Raw genomic sequence first — 14,371 nt, 5'->3', positions numbered from 1 at the left:
AGGCCATCTCGACCCTTCTAGTCCGTGCCGAACACGTATTCTCCCCTAGTCCCATATACCTGCGCTCAGACCATAACCCTCCATTCCTTTCCCGTCCATATAACTATCCAATTTATTTTTAAATGATAAAAACGAACCTGCCTCCACCACCTTCACTGGAAGCTCATTCCACACAGCCACCACTCTCTGAGTAAAGAAGTTCCCCCTCATGTTACCCCTAAACTTCAGTCCCTTAATTCTCAAGTCATGTCCCCTTGTTTGAATCTTCCCTACTCTCAGTGGGAAAAGCTTATCCACGTCAACTCTGTCTATCCCTCTCATCATTTTAAAGACCTCTATCAAGTCCCCCCTTAACCTTCTGCGCTCCAAAGAATAAAGCCCTAACTTGTTCAACCTTTCTCTGTAACTTAGTTGCTGAAACCCAGGCAACATTCTAGTAAATCTCCTCTGTACTCTCTCTATTTTGTTCACATCCTTCCTATAATTAGGCGACCAAAATTGTACCCCATACTCCAGAATTGGCCTCACCAATGCCTTGTACAATTTTAACATTACATCCCAACTTCTATACTCAATGCTCTGATTTATAAAGGCCAGCACATCAAAAGCTTTCTTTACCACCCTATCTACATGAGATTCCACTTTCAGGGAACTGTGCACAGTTATTCCCAGATCCCTCTGTTCACCTGCATTCTTCAATTCCCTACCATTTACCATGTACGTCCTATTTTGATTTGTCCTGCCAAAATGTAGCACCTCGCACTTATCAGCATTAAACTCCATCTGTCATCTTTCAGTCCACTCTTCCAACTGGCATAAATCTCTCTGTAGACTTTGAAAATCTACTTCATTATCCACAACCCCACCTATCTTAGTATCATCTGCATACTTACTAATCCAATTTACCACACCATCATCCAGATCATTGATATACATGACAAACAACAGTGGACCCAACACAGATCCCTGTGGCACCCCACTAGTCACTGGCCTCCAACCTGACAAACAACCATCCACCATTACTCTCTGGCATCTCCCATTCAGCCACTGTTGAATCCATCTTGCTACTCCACCATTAATACCCAACCATTGAACCTTCTTAACCAACCTTCCATGAGGAACCTTGTCAAAGGCCTTACTGAAGTCCATATATACAACATCCACTGCTTTACCCTCATCAATTTCCCGAGTAACCTCTTCAAAAAATTCAAGAAGATTAGTCAAACATGACCTTCCAGGCACAAATCCATGTTGACTGTTCCTAATCAGACCCTGTTTATCCAGATGCTTATATATATTATCTCTAAGTATCCTTTCCATTAATTTGCCCACCACTGACGTCAAACTAACAGGTCTATAATTGCTAGGTTTACTCTTAGACCCCTTTTTAAACAATGGAACAACATGCGCAGTACGCCAATCCTCCGGCACTATTCCCGTTTCTAATGACATTTGAAATATTTCTGTCATAGCCCCTGCTATTTCTACATTAACTTCCATCAATGTCCTAGGGAATATCCTGTCTGGACCTGGAGACTTATCCACTTTTATATTTCTCAAAAGTGTCAGTACTTCCTCTTCTTTGAATCTCATAGTTTCCATAGCTACTCTACTTGTTTCCCTTACCTCACATAATTCAATATCCTTCTCCTTGGTGAATACTGAAGAAAAGAAATTGTTCAATATCTCCCCCATCTCTTTTGGCTCTGCAGATAGCTGTCCACTCTGACTCTCTAATGGACCAATTGTATCCCTCGTTATCCTTTTGCTATTAATATAGCTGTAGAAACCCTTTGGATTTACTTTCACCTTACTTGCCAAAGCAACCTCATAGCTTCTTTTAGCTTTTCTAATTTCTTTCTTAAGATTCTTTTTACATTCTTTATACTCCTCAAGCACCTCATTTACTCCATGCTGCCTATAACTATTGTAGATCTCCCTCTTTTTCCGAACCAAGTGTCCAATTTCCCTTGAAAACCATGGCTCTTTCCAATTTTTACTATTTCCTTTCAACCGAACAGGGACATAAAGATTCTGTACTCTTAAAATTTCACCTTTAAATGTACTCCATTTCTCTTCCACATCTTTCCCATAAAACAAAATGTCCCAATTTACTCCTTTTAAATCCTTTCGCATCTCCTCAAAGTTAGCCTTTCTCCAATCAAAAATCTCAACCCTAGGTCCAGTTCTGACCCTCTCCATAATTATATTGAAACTAATGGTATTGTGATCACTGGTCCCGAACTGTTCCCCAACACATACCTCTGCCACCTGACCCGTCTCATTTCCTAACAGGAGGTCCAGCACCGCCCCTTCTCTAGTAGGTACTTCTATGTATTGCTGCATAAAACTATCCTGCACATATTTTACAAACTCCAACCCATCCAGCCCATTTACAGAATGTGTTTCCCAGTCTATGTGTGGAAAATTGAAATCTCCCACAATCACTACCTTGTGCTTACTACTAATATCTGCAATCTCCTTACATATTTGCTCTTCCAATTCTCGCTCCCCATTTGGCGGTCTATAATACACCCCTATAAGTGTTGCTACCCCTTTCCCAATTCTCAGTTCCACCCAAATAGCCTCCCTAGACGAGCCCTCTAATCTATCCTGCCAAAGCACTGCTGTAGTATCTTCCCTGATAAGCAATGCAACACCTCCACCTCTTGCCCCTCCAATTCTATCACACCTGAAGCAACGAAATCCTGGAATATTTAGTTTCCAATCACAGCCCTCCTGCAACCACGTTTCACTGATCGCCACAACATCATACTTCCAGGTGTCAATCCAGGCTCTAAGTTCATCCACCTTTCTTACAATGCTCCTAGCATTAAAATATACACATTTAAGAAACCCACCCTCTCTTATTCTCTGTTTATTGTCTTTTTCTTCTCTCTCCCCTACATTTTGGGTCAGAGTGCTACCATTCTCTGCCTCCTGCCTCACACACTGACTGCTAGCTTTCCCAATTTGAGTCCTTCCCCCCAACCATACTAGTTTAAAGTCTCCCCAGTAGCCTTTGCAAATCTCCCCGCCAGGATATTGGTCCCCCTCGAGTTCAAGTGCAACCCGTCCTTTCTGTACAGGTTGCACCTTCCCCAAAAGAGGTCCCAATGATCAAGAAACTTGAATCCATACCCACTGCACCAGTCCCTCATCCACTCATTTATCCTCCACCTCGCTCCATTCCTACTCTCACTGTCGCGTGGCACAGGCAGTAATCCTGAGATTGTTACCTTTGCAGTCCTTCTCCTTAACTCTCTACCTAACTCCCTAAATTCTTCTTTCAGGACCTCTTCTCTTTTTTTACCTATGTCGTTGGTACCTATATGTACCACAACCTCAGGCTCCTCTCCCTCCCATTTCAGGATTTCTTGGACCCGTTCAGACACATCCCTGACCCTGGCACCAGGGAGGCAAACTACCATCCGGGTCTCCTGTCTGCGTCCACCGAATCGCCTATCCGACCCCCTGACTATAGAGTCCCCTATTACAATTGCCCATCTCTTCTTTATCTTACCCTTCTGAGCAACAGGACCAGTCTTTATGCCAGAGGCCCGGCCGCTGTCGCTGCCCCCAGGTAGGCTGTCTCCCCCAACCTTACTCAAACATGAGTACTTATTTTCAAGGTGTACAGCCACCAGGGTACTCACCAGTCCCTGCCTCTGCCCGTTGCCCTTCCTAACTGTGACCCTGTTTTCTGTCTCCCGTGGTCTTGGAGTGACCACCTCCCTGTAACTCCTTTCTATGACCTCCTCGCTCTCCCTGAGCAGACAGAGATCATCGAGTTGCTGTTCCAGGTTCCTAACACGGTCCCTTAGGAGCCCCATCTCGACGCACCTGGCGTGCTTTGAGCTTGAGGATCTAAGATAATTCTCTATTAAGTTAATGGCCACCCGCTTCAGACAGAAGGAAGCACTTCGGCAAATTGGTCCATCGATTGCCTTATCTGGCACAATGATAAATTTCTTAGTGTTGGGCTTTCGAAAAAAGGAACGCCTTTTTACAAGGAAACTTGAGCACAATCTAACATGAAGCTGTATTTTGTTACAATTCATTTAACAATGTCTATTAAGTATATACCTCTTAGTAAATATTTTTTTTAATTTCTCAATGTAGTAATTTACATATAAAGCTCCCATATAAATTTATCGCATATTAGATTAACAATACGGAAATTGTATCAGTTTCCCTTGTGTCCTTCCCACTTACTTGTGTAGCTATTATAATTTTTTATTGCATTTCAGTTGAGGTATCCTCCAAGAGTCAGTATATAAGTAATGAGGTATATGTGGATGGTTAAGGGGTAGCAACTATATGCTCTCAAAGACAAAGTTATGATAGCCATCTGAATGATTCCATCCACTGAATTTGTAAATCAATGTAACTTGTGTGAATTGATACTTTTATCCAGTAAAAGGTGCAAAAATTAACGAATATCTACTGGAGAAGTCACGTGTTGTGCATCAGGATGAAGGCGAGAAAAACTTCCATATTTTCTACTATATGTTTGCTGGAATATCTGCTGCTGACCAGGAGGTCTATGGACTTTTGGACCCCAAGTTCTACAGGTAATGCTTTATTTACAAAGCTAATTACATACATTTATTCTTGTTGTCAAGTCAATGAAAATTATTTTAATGAAAAATTCAAAAGGATAAAGGCCATGGAGTGTTCCAAATTTGACATGTTAGAGTGACACCAGGTGTTAACAACCAAACTTCATTGGAGGTCAAATCTACAAGCTTTTCAGTGCTGCACATCCATTTGAAAGGCCACTGAAGAGCCATGTCATAGCTCACTGAAGAAAATTGTATAACAGGTTACTAGACAGAACTTGCATGCATGATTATGTAAGTGATGGCTTGCATAAAGCAATGGTAATACATCTGCTTACTGCAGGAAAATGAAAAGCTACATTGTGCTGGGTGTTGCCAGTAGTTCTAGAGCAGCTGCAGGCATTCAGCTGCTGGCAGGCATGTTTTTCCTGGATTTACTGGTGCAGCTGTAGCTCTGGGATGAGCTAGGTGACGGTTGCCAATTACTCCGCTCCATTGCAGAGTGCCATGTGGAGTTGGTCAGGCAGACAGAGCTGGCATTGAGTGTAGGAAGGAACTGCAGATGCTGCTTTAAACCAAAGATAGACAAAAAGCTGGAGTAACTCAGTGGGTCAGACAGTATCTCTGGAGAAAAGGAATAGGAGATGTTTTGAGTTGAGACCCTTCTTCAATCGGCATTGAATCAGAATCCCCATTCATCTAAATTAAGAAATTAAGATTTAGATGAATGGGGATTACATAGAAAAAAGCATCTTTGATTACTGAATTGTTACGTAATTGATTTTATGACTGTCTTTTATTTATTAGCTGTACTGAGCGTCTAATGTTATTTTTCGTCTTAACAATTTGGACTTTAATTATTTCACACAATTGTGTTATTTTTTAAATCCCTTGGAATATCAGGGGCATTTGAAAATGTTTAGCCGCAGATGCTTTAATGGGATTGAGTCTAAGACACCAGCCCTTCCTCCAATCAAAAGCTTGGAGTGTTTGAAGGGCAGGATCCTGGCAGTATGGTCCTGTGGCCTCCCTGCACATTAGTTGGTGACTAGATTTGGGAATCCCCATGTGATTAGCTGCCTGTATGTAGGGTGGCACGGTGGTGCAGCGCTATAGTTGCTGCCTTACAGCGCCAGAGTCTGTATTCGGGATACCGGGCTCAATCCTGATTACGAAGTTTGTACATTCTCCCCGTGACCTGCGTGGGTTTTCTCCGGGAGCACCAGTTTACCCCCACACCACAAAGATGTACAGGTTTGTAGGTTAATTGACTTGGTAAAATTGTCCCTAGTGTGTGCGGAATAGTTAGTGTGTGGAGATCGCCGGGTGATGCAGACGCGGTGTGCCGAAGGGCCTGTTTCCGTACTGTATCTCTGAACTGAACTACCATTTAAAGTTATTACAGATGTGGCGGGTAGCGGTCTGAATTGTGTATTCTTGGACTAACTGTTATTATGTTCCTCTGCATCTGTCCACTGGGACCTTGCTAAGAGGATACAAAGATCAATGTCAAGGTCCCAGCAATCTCCCCTCCTCCCCCCCCCCCCCCCCCCCCCCCCACCCCATGCCCCTCATTAATCTGGGATAGATTTCATCAGGTCCTAGGAACTTCTCCACATTAGTGCTCCTCATGAGATTCAACACCACTTCCTTGTTATCTCGTTGCACTGATGTGCAATGACAAAAGATATTATTATTATTATTATTATTATTATTATTATGTATGCTAATGTATCAGCATACCCCTTCCTGATCTCACTATCCTTTATGCCCTGTGCCTTTGTGAATACCAATGCAAATTACTCATTTACCGCCTTGCCCTCTTTCTCGCTGTCGAGGCATAAATTCCTTTCTTCATCCCGGGGTAGTCCAACCCTGCCCTTAGCATTTAACATATATAGAAAATGTCTGAGAATTCTCCTTAATGTTACTTGTGAAGGATATTTCATGGCCCATTTTAGCACTCCTCATTCCCTGTTTACATTCTTTCTTGCCCTTGAGGAATATAAATGAGTAATTTGCATCAGTATTCACAAAGGAGAAGGGCATGAAGGATAGTGAGATCAGAAAGGGGTTTGCGCATTCTAGGGTATGTTGATATCAAGAAGGAAATGGTGTTATGTCTCGTGAAGATTATTAACATAGATAGCTTCCCAGGACCTGATGGGTTCTATCCCAGGTTAATGAGAGAGGCAAGAGACAAAATTGTTAATCTCTATCCTCTTTAGCCACAGACAGGGCCCCGGGGACTAGCTAGGAAATTAGTCTAGAGAACTTTGCATCAATGGTAGGGAAGTTATTGGAGATTATTTTTAGAGGAACTATTTACTCGCATCTTGTGATGGTCAATTTTGCTTTCATGGGGCAGGTCATGTCTTACAAATGATTGCATTTTTGGAGGAGATGATTGAGGTTATGGCAGTAGATGATGTCTACAAGGTCTCTCATGGTATGGTAGGCTGATCCTAGTGAATAAAGCACATGGGATCCACAGAGACTTGGTAGATCGTATTCAAAATTGGAAGACAGAAGGTAATGGTGGAGGAACATTATTCTGATTAAAGGTCTGTGACTAGTAGTGTTCTGCAGGGATAAGTGCTGGACCCTTGTTGTGATATAAAAGATTTGGATAAAAATATACATTATTAGTAAGTTTGATTTGTTAGGCTAAAAAAAATTAGGCAGTAAGTTTCCAGATGGCCTAAAAATTGACGAGGTTGTGGAAAGGAAAGAAAGTTATCAAAGAATGCAATAGGATATCGATCAGATAGAAAATAATTGAGCAATGGCAGATTCATTTTAATTGACGTGTTGCACTTTGTGAGGTCAAATGTAAGTGTGAATCATACAGTAAATGGCAAGACCTAAAAGGCCTGTCTCACTTGGGCGTCATTTATGCGACATCATTTAAGCGTCACGACGCACGACGCGTATCGTGATGCGTGCATTATGTGCGCATGGCGCGTGGTGAGGCGTGGTGACGTAGGCAATGATGCGCGGTCGCACGCGGCGTCTCAGGATTTTGTGATTCACAAAATCTTTGCGCGCCACCTGCCTGACACGCAAATGACGCCCAAGTGGGACAGGCCCTTAAGGGAGCATTGGCATGCAGAATAAATTTGGGATACAAGCTCATAACTCTCTGAAAATAGTCATGCACGTAAATGAGGGGTATGCCTTGCCTGCCTTTATTGGCCAGTACATTGATAATTAAAAATTGGGAAGCTATGTTGCAGCAATATTAAACTTTTGTTAGGAGTTTGGAGTATTGTTTAGTTCTGGTTACTCCATTACGGGAAGGATAGTGGCTTTGGTGAGGATGTAGAAGAGGTTCACTTCTTGAATCAGAGAACTATAAGGAGGAGTTGAACAAACATTGTTTTCTCCAGAGCATCAGAGGCTGAGGGATGACCTAATTGAAAGCTTCTTTTTCCCAGGGTGGTAATACCAAATATTAGAGGGCATAGATTTAAGGTGAGAGGATAACGGAGGTTAAACTTGCAAGGCAAGATTATTTTTTTTCGTTTTTTTTTTTCCTATCCTGAATCTTCTCCATTGCCAGAATGAGGGCACACACAAACTAGAGGAACAGTACTTCATATTCTACTTAGGTAGCTTACAACCTGATGACTCATCAATCATCTTCATCAATGGAGTTTGCCCCACATTTCCAAAGACAGGTTTGTAGGTTAATTGGCCTCTGTAAATTGTCTCTAGTGTGTAGGATAGAACTAGTGCACAGTTGATTGTTCGTTGTCGTGGACTCGGTGGGCCATAAGGCCTGGTTCCACGCTGTATCTTTAAACAAAAAAAATGAAACACTGTTTCACACCTTCTGTTGTAATCTCTGGCCTTTGTTCTAACCATCTGCCTATTTAAAAACCCCGTTTGCCTGTGTCCACCTATTACCTGCCACACTTTATCATGCCTCTCCTCTCTTCCGGCTTCCTTTACCCCCCCACCCCCCCCAAACAGTATGATGAAGGGAGTTTCCCGGAAACGTCAGGAAACGTCAGCATGCTCTTCGGAGATGCTGCCTGACCTGCTGAGTTACTCCTGCACTTTGTGTCCTTGTTTTTAATTATCCTTAACAGATGTATTCTCTAAATTATTTAAAATGTGTCTGTCATTGGATTGAATGCTTCTATGCTTGACACACAAATCCATGTGCATAAATATTCATATACTTGATACCCACTGGTTTCTAAAGATTTTTAATGCACTCCCCTATTGTGTATCAGCACTGCAGCAATATAAGATGTGAAATAAGCTTCCTGATGTCTATGCTTTATTTTATTTGCTTCAATTTTTACCAGAGCTTGTTACTGTACTTGTTCTTCATTCTCATTGCTATAAACTGCACGATCCTTTCAATTAAAGATTAAACACTGAAAGGTTTCAACTCCAATGTGACTAGTGTAATAGGAGATTTGGATAATCAGATGTGACACTGCAACCCAATCTTTTGTAGGTACCTAAATCACAAATATGGTCCTGATGAAATCATCCAACAATGGAATAAGAAATACCATGAAGTGTGCAATGCATTGGACATGGTTGGGTTTCTTGAGCAGGTAAATCAGCTATATATCCACAAATGTTAATACTCATTTTTAATTGAAAATATAAATACTTTGGGGATCAGTATATTTAGTTGTATCCAATTGTGGTGCTCTTTGCTGTAAATAATTTCTTGACGTTTTCATTGTTGATCTTTTATTTTACAACAATTTGTAACATTTTAAGAATTAAACGAACGTCTCATTTCTCCTCTGTAAAGAAGCTTATCCTCTTATTTTACTTTGCTGCCTGTCTAGACCATATATTGATTGCTATTGCTTAATAGGTTATTTTGCATGCCTTGAAGTGCTCCATGGTATAATTTAGTTTAGTTTATTGTCATGTGTACGGAGGTACAGTGAAAAGCTTTTGTTGATATTGGAAGCTTATTTGTTCCTATTTTGGCAAGCTTGAACATGATGCTTTGTTTGTCTACGCATTAAAAGTTGTCAAGTTTGTATACATTTTTCTCATTCCTACATTGTATTGGAGGGGATGTTTTTGGTTGGGTGTAGTGAGGGCTGGGCTCTCGATTGGGGAGTGAAGAACACCACTTGGGCTGATGTCACCTTTTTGTATTTCCATAACTTTCCAAAGCAATAACGTGACCTTGGAGTTGCAGTTTATTTATTGAACATAAAATACAAGTAGGAACAGGAGCATGCCATTTGGCCCATCGTGCCTGCTCTGTCATTCAGTAAGATCATGGCTGTATTTGTATTGTAGCCCCCATTTTCCTGCACTAAGCCTAAATAAGAGCATAGACACATGATTAAGGATGTCATTAAATTGGATAGGCTGCAAAAGAGATTCATCAGGATGTTATCTGGGCTTGTGAGTTATGGAGAGAGGTTGGATAGGCTGGGACTTTCTTCTTTGGAGCGTAGGGGCTGATGGGTGATTTTATTGAGATGTACAAAATCATGAGGGGCATGCATAGTGAATACTCAGGTTATTTTGCACGTAGAAGATTCAAAAATTGGAGGGCTCTCATGGAGGTGAGAGGGGAGAGATTTAAGAGGGACCTCTGGGAAATATTTCACTGATGGTAGTTGAGTTGAGTAATCTGGAATTAGTTTGCGGAGGAAGCTGCAGAAGCAGATACACTACAACTTTAGACAGATACATGGATAGGAAGGGTTTCGATGGTTATGGGTCAAGTGTTGGCAAATGGAACTAGCATAATGGTCAGCATAGACGAGGTGGGCCAAAAGGCTGTTTCCATGCAAATTCCCCATAACCCTCAGTTCCCTGATTTATCAAAAATGTATCCAATGTCCTGTTTGCCTTCATTTGTAGGAGCTGGTTGACATGATGACAATACTAGCAGGAATCCTGTCACTGGGCAACATCCTTTTCGAGCCTCAAGACACTGGAATTCTTAAAGTGACGGATCAGTCAAAGGGATGGCTGAAAGCTGCTGCAGTATGTATACAACTTTAATATGTAGTTCAAATAAACTAAAAAAGCTGAAGGCATGTGAAGTAATCGTTGCTGAATACAATAGTGTTTCTTTCTTTTGTTTCCATAGATACACTTTACACATATAATAATGGCTGCAATTTATTTCAGAAAATGGACATATATGCTTCCAGTATTGAAATCGAACATCTTGTACCATTGTTCGATGTACATTATAAATACATTTAGACTCAGAAAATGTATGTCCAAAAATATAATGGGTTTTTTGCAAGGCAGAGAATTTCATCTACAGGAATGTTGATGTTTTAAATGGGCTTTCTTCTTGTCTCCCCTGTCTAATCATTATCACAATATAAACACACATGAATGCTGAGGAAATAGACAATAAGTGCAGGAATGGCTGATCATCCTCAATCAGTACCCCGTTCCTGCCTTCTCCCCTTTTGCCCTGATGTTATGTTCTTGCATAAAGTACCACTTTGCTGCCCATTTTATTTTTAGAAAATGTCAGTGAGACATTATGAACTCATTAGTATGCACACTTAATGAACAATATAACTTGCTGTAGAAAAAAGGATCTGTAAATACTGCTTTACAAAAGAAGGTTCAACGGGTTGAGTTACTCCAGCACTTTGTGTCATTTAATGAAAATCCTGGAGTGTTATCCAGCATTTTCTACATCTTTTCATTTTTCCAGCATCTGCATGGTTTTTAAAGTAGACCTAGTCTAGGAAACAACTTTTGGAGCCTTCCTGATCTCCCAGATTTTGTTGTTAAATTTAGTTTTGAAGGTTTATGGATTTTAACTTAAAGAAATTTATGCGCCGGACTTTCTTGGATTCCATACCAATTTCACCAAATGATCTCTTGGTTCAATAAATTTTAAGCATGAGTTTGACTCACTGTGGGGGGAGGGGAGTGGGGCTAGGAATGCACATTTCTGCATTTGCCGATAGGTGCCATTATGGCATATGACTCGACTGCTTCTGTTCAACTGCAGAATTCTAATTTGATTGAAAATGACTCAGTGTGTCGTCTGTCCACAAATTTCTGCAGATGTATATCACGTACTTGTCTGCAGAGCTGTTATGTGTGCTGGCCAGAAATTGGTCAGGCAATTTCTTTTGAAATTTATCTCTGCAGCACATATTGAGAATTTCCTGAACTACTCTGATTGAGGTTTGATAACTCCATTTGCAGCTGGGTAACATGGAAGACAGAGATTATGTTTGGTTCCATTCAGTTCCATTAAAATTCAGAGTATATTTAAATTATAGGCCAATGTCAGTAGCAACCTCTTCAAATAAGCTAGTTCCAGTTCTTCCTCTTCCTAATGCTCTGGTGTGTTCTTTTTAGTATGAAGTGTTTCAGGATGATATTGCCTGCACTTATAACAAATTATAGGACTCTTACAGTCTCTCACCACATGTCCTTTTTTCAAACATCCAAAACAGATTCCCTTCTCTTTCAAGAAATTCATCTTTTCTTCATATTCTTTCATCTTGAAACTTCGACACCATCTTATGGTGTGATCAACTTCATCACATAACAAACAAAATACTATTTGCTTGCTAGTAGACACATTTCCTTTCATTCTATCTGTCTTTTCCACAGGTCTGGTTGTGATAGCAAAACTACTTCTCATAGGTTCTGATATTTCTTCAGTTTTGGTAAAGGTAGAACCTTTGTTAGTTGCAATCGGTTTATGATCTTCAATAGTCCCGTGATATGGCTCTAACATGTACCGTACTTCCCTTTCTAAGAATTTCACCAGGTCTCGTAGCCTGGCTACTCGCTTCCTTTCATCCTGCTTCATCTCTCCACTTTTCTCTCAGTCTTCTGGGTAACTTGCTAATGATGACTCGAGTATTACTTGCAAGATTAATTTCCTCAATGTGGCCAAGATTTCTCATCGAGCTGCAACAACCTCTTAGAAATATTGCATAATCACTCAATGCCTACCCATCTTCCGGCATGATTTCTTTCCAAGCATGGGCCTTCTCCATGTATGCATCCGCAATTCTCTGTTCATTACCATAACGTTCTTAAAGTAATCTTCTCGCCTTTTTATAGCCGTGGCTGTCTGGCTCATTTTGACAACTTTCTACAAGTACCTTGACACTTCTACTCGTGTACTTCTCCAGAAATTGTAAGCGCTCCATTTCATCCATAATTCTCATTTCTAATACTTCTTCTAATGCCCTTACAAAAGCTTCATACCACAGTGGATCTCCATCATATGTAGGAATTTCTGTTGGTGGTAGAATGAGAGAGGTATTTTGTCGAGCTATGAAGTCAGCTTGACTTTTCACCAATGCCATTAATCCATCCTGATAACCTAGGCTTGACTCCACCTGTTGATAAACAGGCCTCTGTGACTCAAATTGGCTTGCTCGAGCCTGTGCATCAGGCCTCGGAAAAGCATGGTTCACTAATGGTTTGTCTCGACCATCCACAGATGCTCCATTAATAGTTTATTTCGAACCAGCACTCATTTGCTGAGATGAAGTTTTACCCATCTTACTCTGTTCCAATGGGTTTTCAAAGTCATGAAATCCAGTAGACCTCGAATGTGGAATTGATCTAACTGCTGCTTTAATTGGAGTCGTTTTTTCTCTTGGTCCAGAGCTCATCGTCTTCAATGATCTAGAACTGCATCTTGAACCTTTTCTTTCCAATATCTACTTCTTTGCTTTGGCCACCGCCATCTCTGTGTCTAGTTCCAGTTGTTCCTTTTGTCGCCTCGGCTGATCCTGCTGTCATGTCATCTCTTCCTTTTGTCATCTCCTCTCTTCTTCTCGCCTCACCTCTTCTTCTTGTCGCTCAACCTCATGTTTTTTCTTCCAAGGCATCCGCTTCTATTGAGAGAGCGGCTAGATCAGCTTCAACTCCCAATCGAGCAGAAACCCTTGATACCGAACTGGCTGTAGAAACAGATTTATGACCTGATCTTTGTGTAGATACTTTCGAGATATTATCTCGTCGTGTAATTTCATCTTCCATTCTGGCACCTTGTTGCATCGCACTTCCAGCTGCTAAGCGTGTAAGTTGTGGTGTAATTTCAGATAACCACTCCTCTGCCTTAATCATGAAACCATTAAATATCTTCACCTTGTCTTCCCACTACTGGATGTGTCTTATAAGTTCTTCCCGAGACGGCTGTGAACACAGCAGCACATTCTGTTTCTTTCCAACCTCTTGGCAGAGGTTCCATGGTTGGCTCATATTAGATTTCACTTTGATCGCGTTCTGAACTAATTCCATTAGTTTCTTCTGTTTCTCAATTAATCTGGTAACCTGTTTCCATAATTTTTTTCTCTCCTCGGTTTCTTTCAGGTAGGCAACTTGTGTATTATCTGTTTCTTCTCGATACATGATTTCTGTAGCTTTCAGTTGACTCATTAACTTGTTCCCATATCGAGTTTTCCTCCTTAGTTTCTTTCAGGCAGGCAGCTTGTCCTTGACTGAGCATGACTTTGCCACCTTGTGGTTCCTCAGGCATGGCTCTTTCTTCATTTTCTGGCTCCATGATTTTAAACAGGTCTTGGCAGATTTCCAAGTATCTAAACTGAACGAAGAAACTCTTCTCTGAATTCAACTCCAACTTTGTGTAAACATCGAATGGCTATTTTGAAAACAATTTTCTCAGAACAATAACAAACTGATATTGTAGACAACATCTCAACAACATCCATGGGCTTAAAGATGCTGTTAATTCAGAAGGAACGTGTGTTATCAAGACTTCAAAACAATTTCCAAGGTCGGCCTCCTTTCTCCAGACAGGTTGGAAAAACACTTTGTGGCTATCTTTCAATCTAGTGGCTTTC

At 41.0% G+C, this 14,371-nt stretch overlaps 1 protein-coding gene across 1 annotated transcript in view; it reads left to right on the top strand.

The window, feature by feature from the left end:
* LOC116979772 (myosin-IIIb-like) overlaps window positions 1-14,371 on the top strand; it is a 170,085-nt gene that overhangs the window by 65,582 nt on the left and 90,132 nt on the right. Inside the window, exons 6-8 of the mRNA XM_033031548.1 lie at window positions 4,418-4,574; window positions 9,034-9,136; window positions 10,422-10,547. Coding sequence (XP_032887439.1) covers window positions 4,418-4,574; window positions 9,034-9,136; window positions 10,422-10,547 — 386 coding nt within the window. The remainder of the gene's footprint in view (window positions 1-4,417; window positions 4,575-9,033; window positions 9,137-10,421; window positions 10,548-14,371) is intronic.

The sequence above is a fragment of the Amblyraja radiata genome, chromosome 1 (genome assembly GCF_010909765.2).
Source record: "Amblyraja radiata isolate CabotCenter1 chromosome 1, sAmbRad1.1.pri, whole genome shotgun sequence".
In the NCBI taxonomy this organism is placed as follows: Eukaryota; Metazoa; Chordata; class Chondrichthyes; order Rajiformes; family Rajidae; genus Amblyraja; species Amblyraja radiata.
The sequence above is the reverse complement of the archived record's forward strand: the minus strand, read 5'-3'. Positions and strand labels throughout refer to the sequence as shown.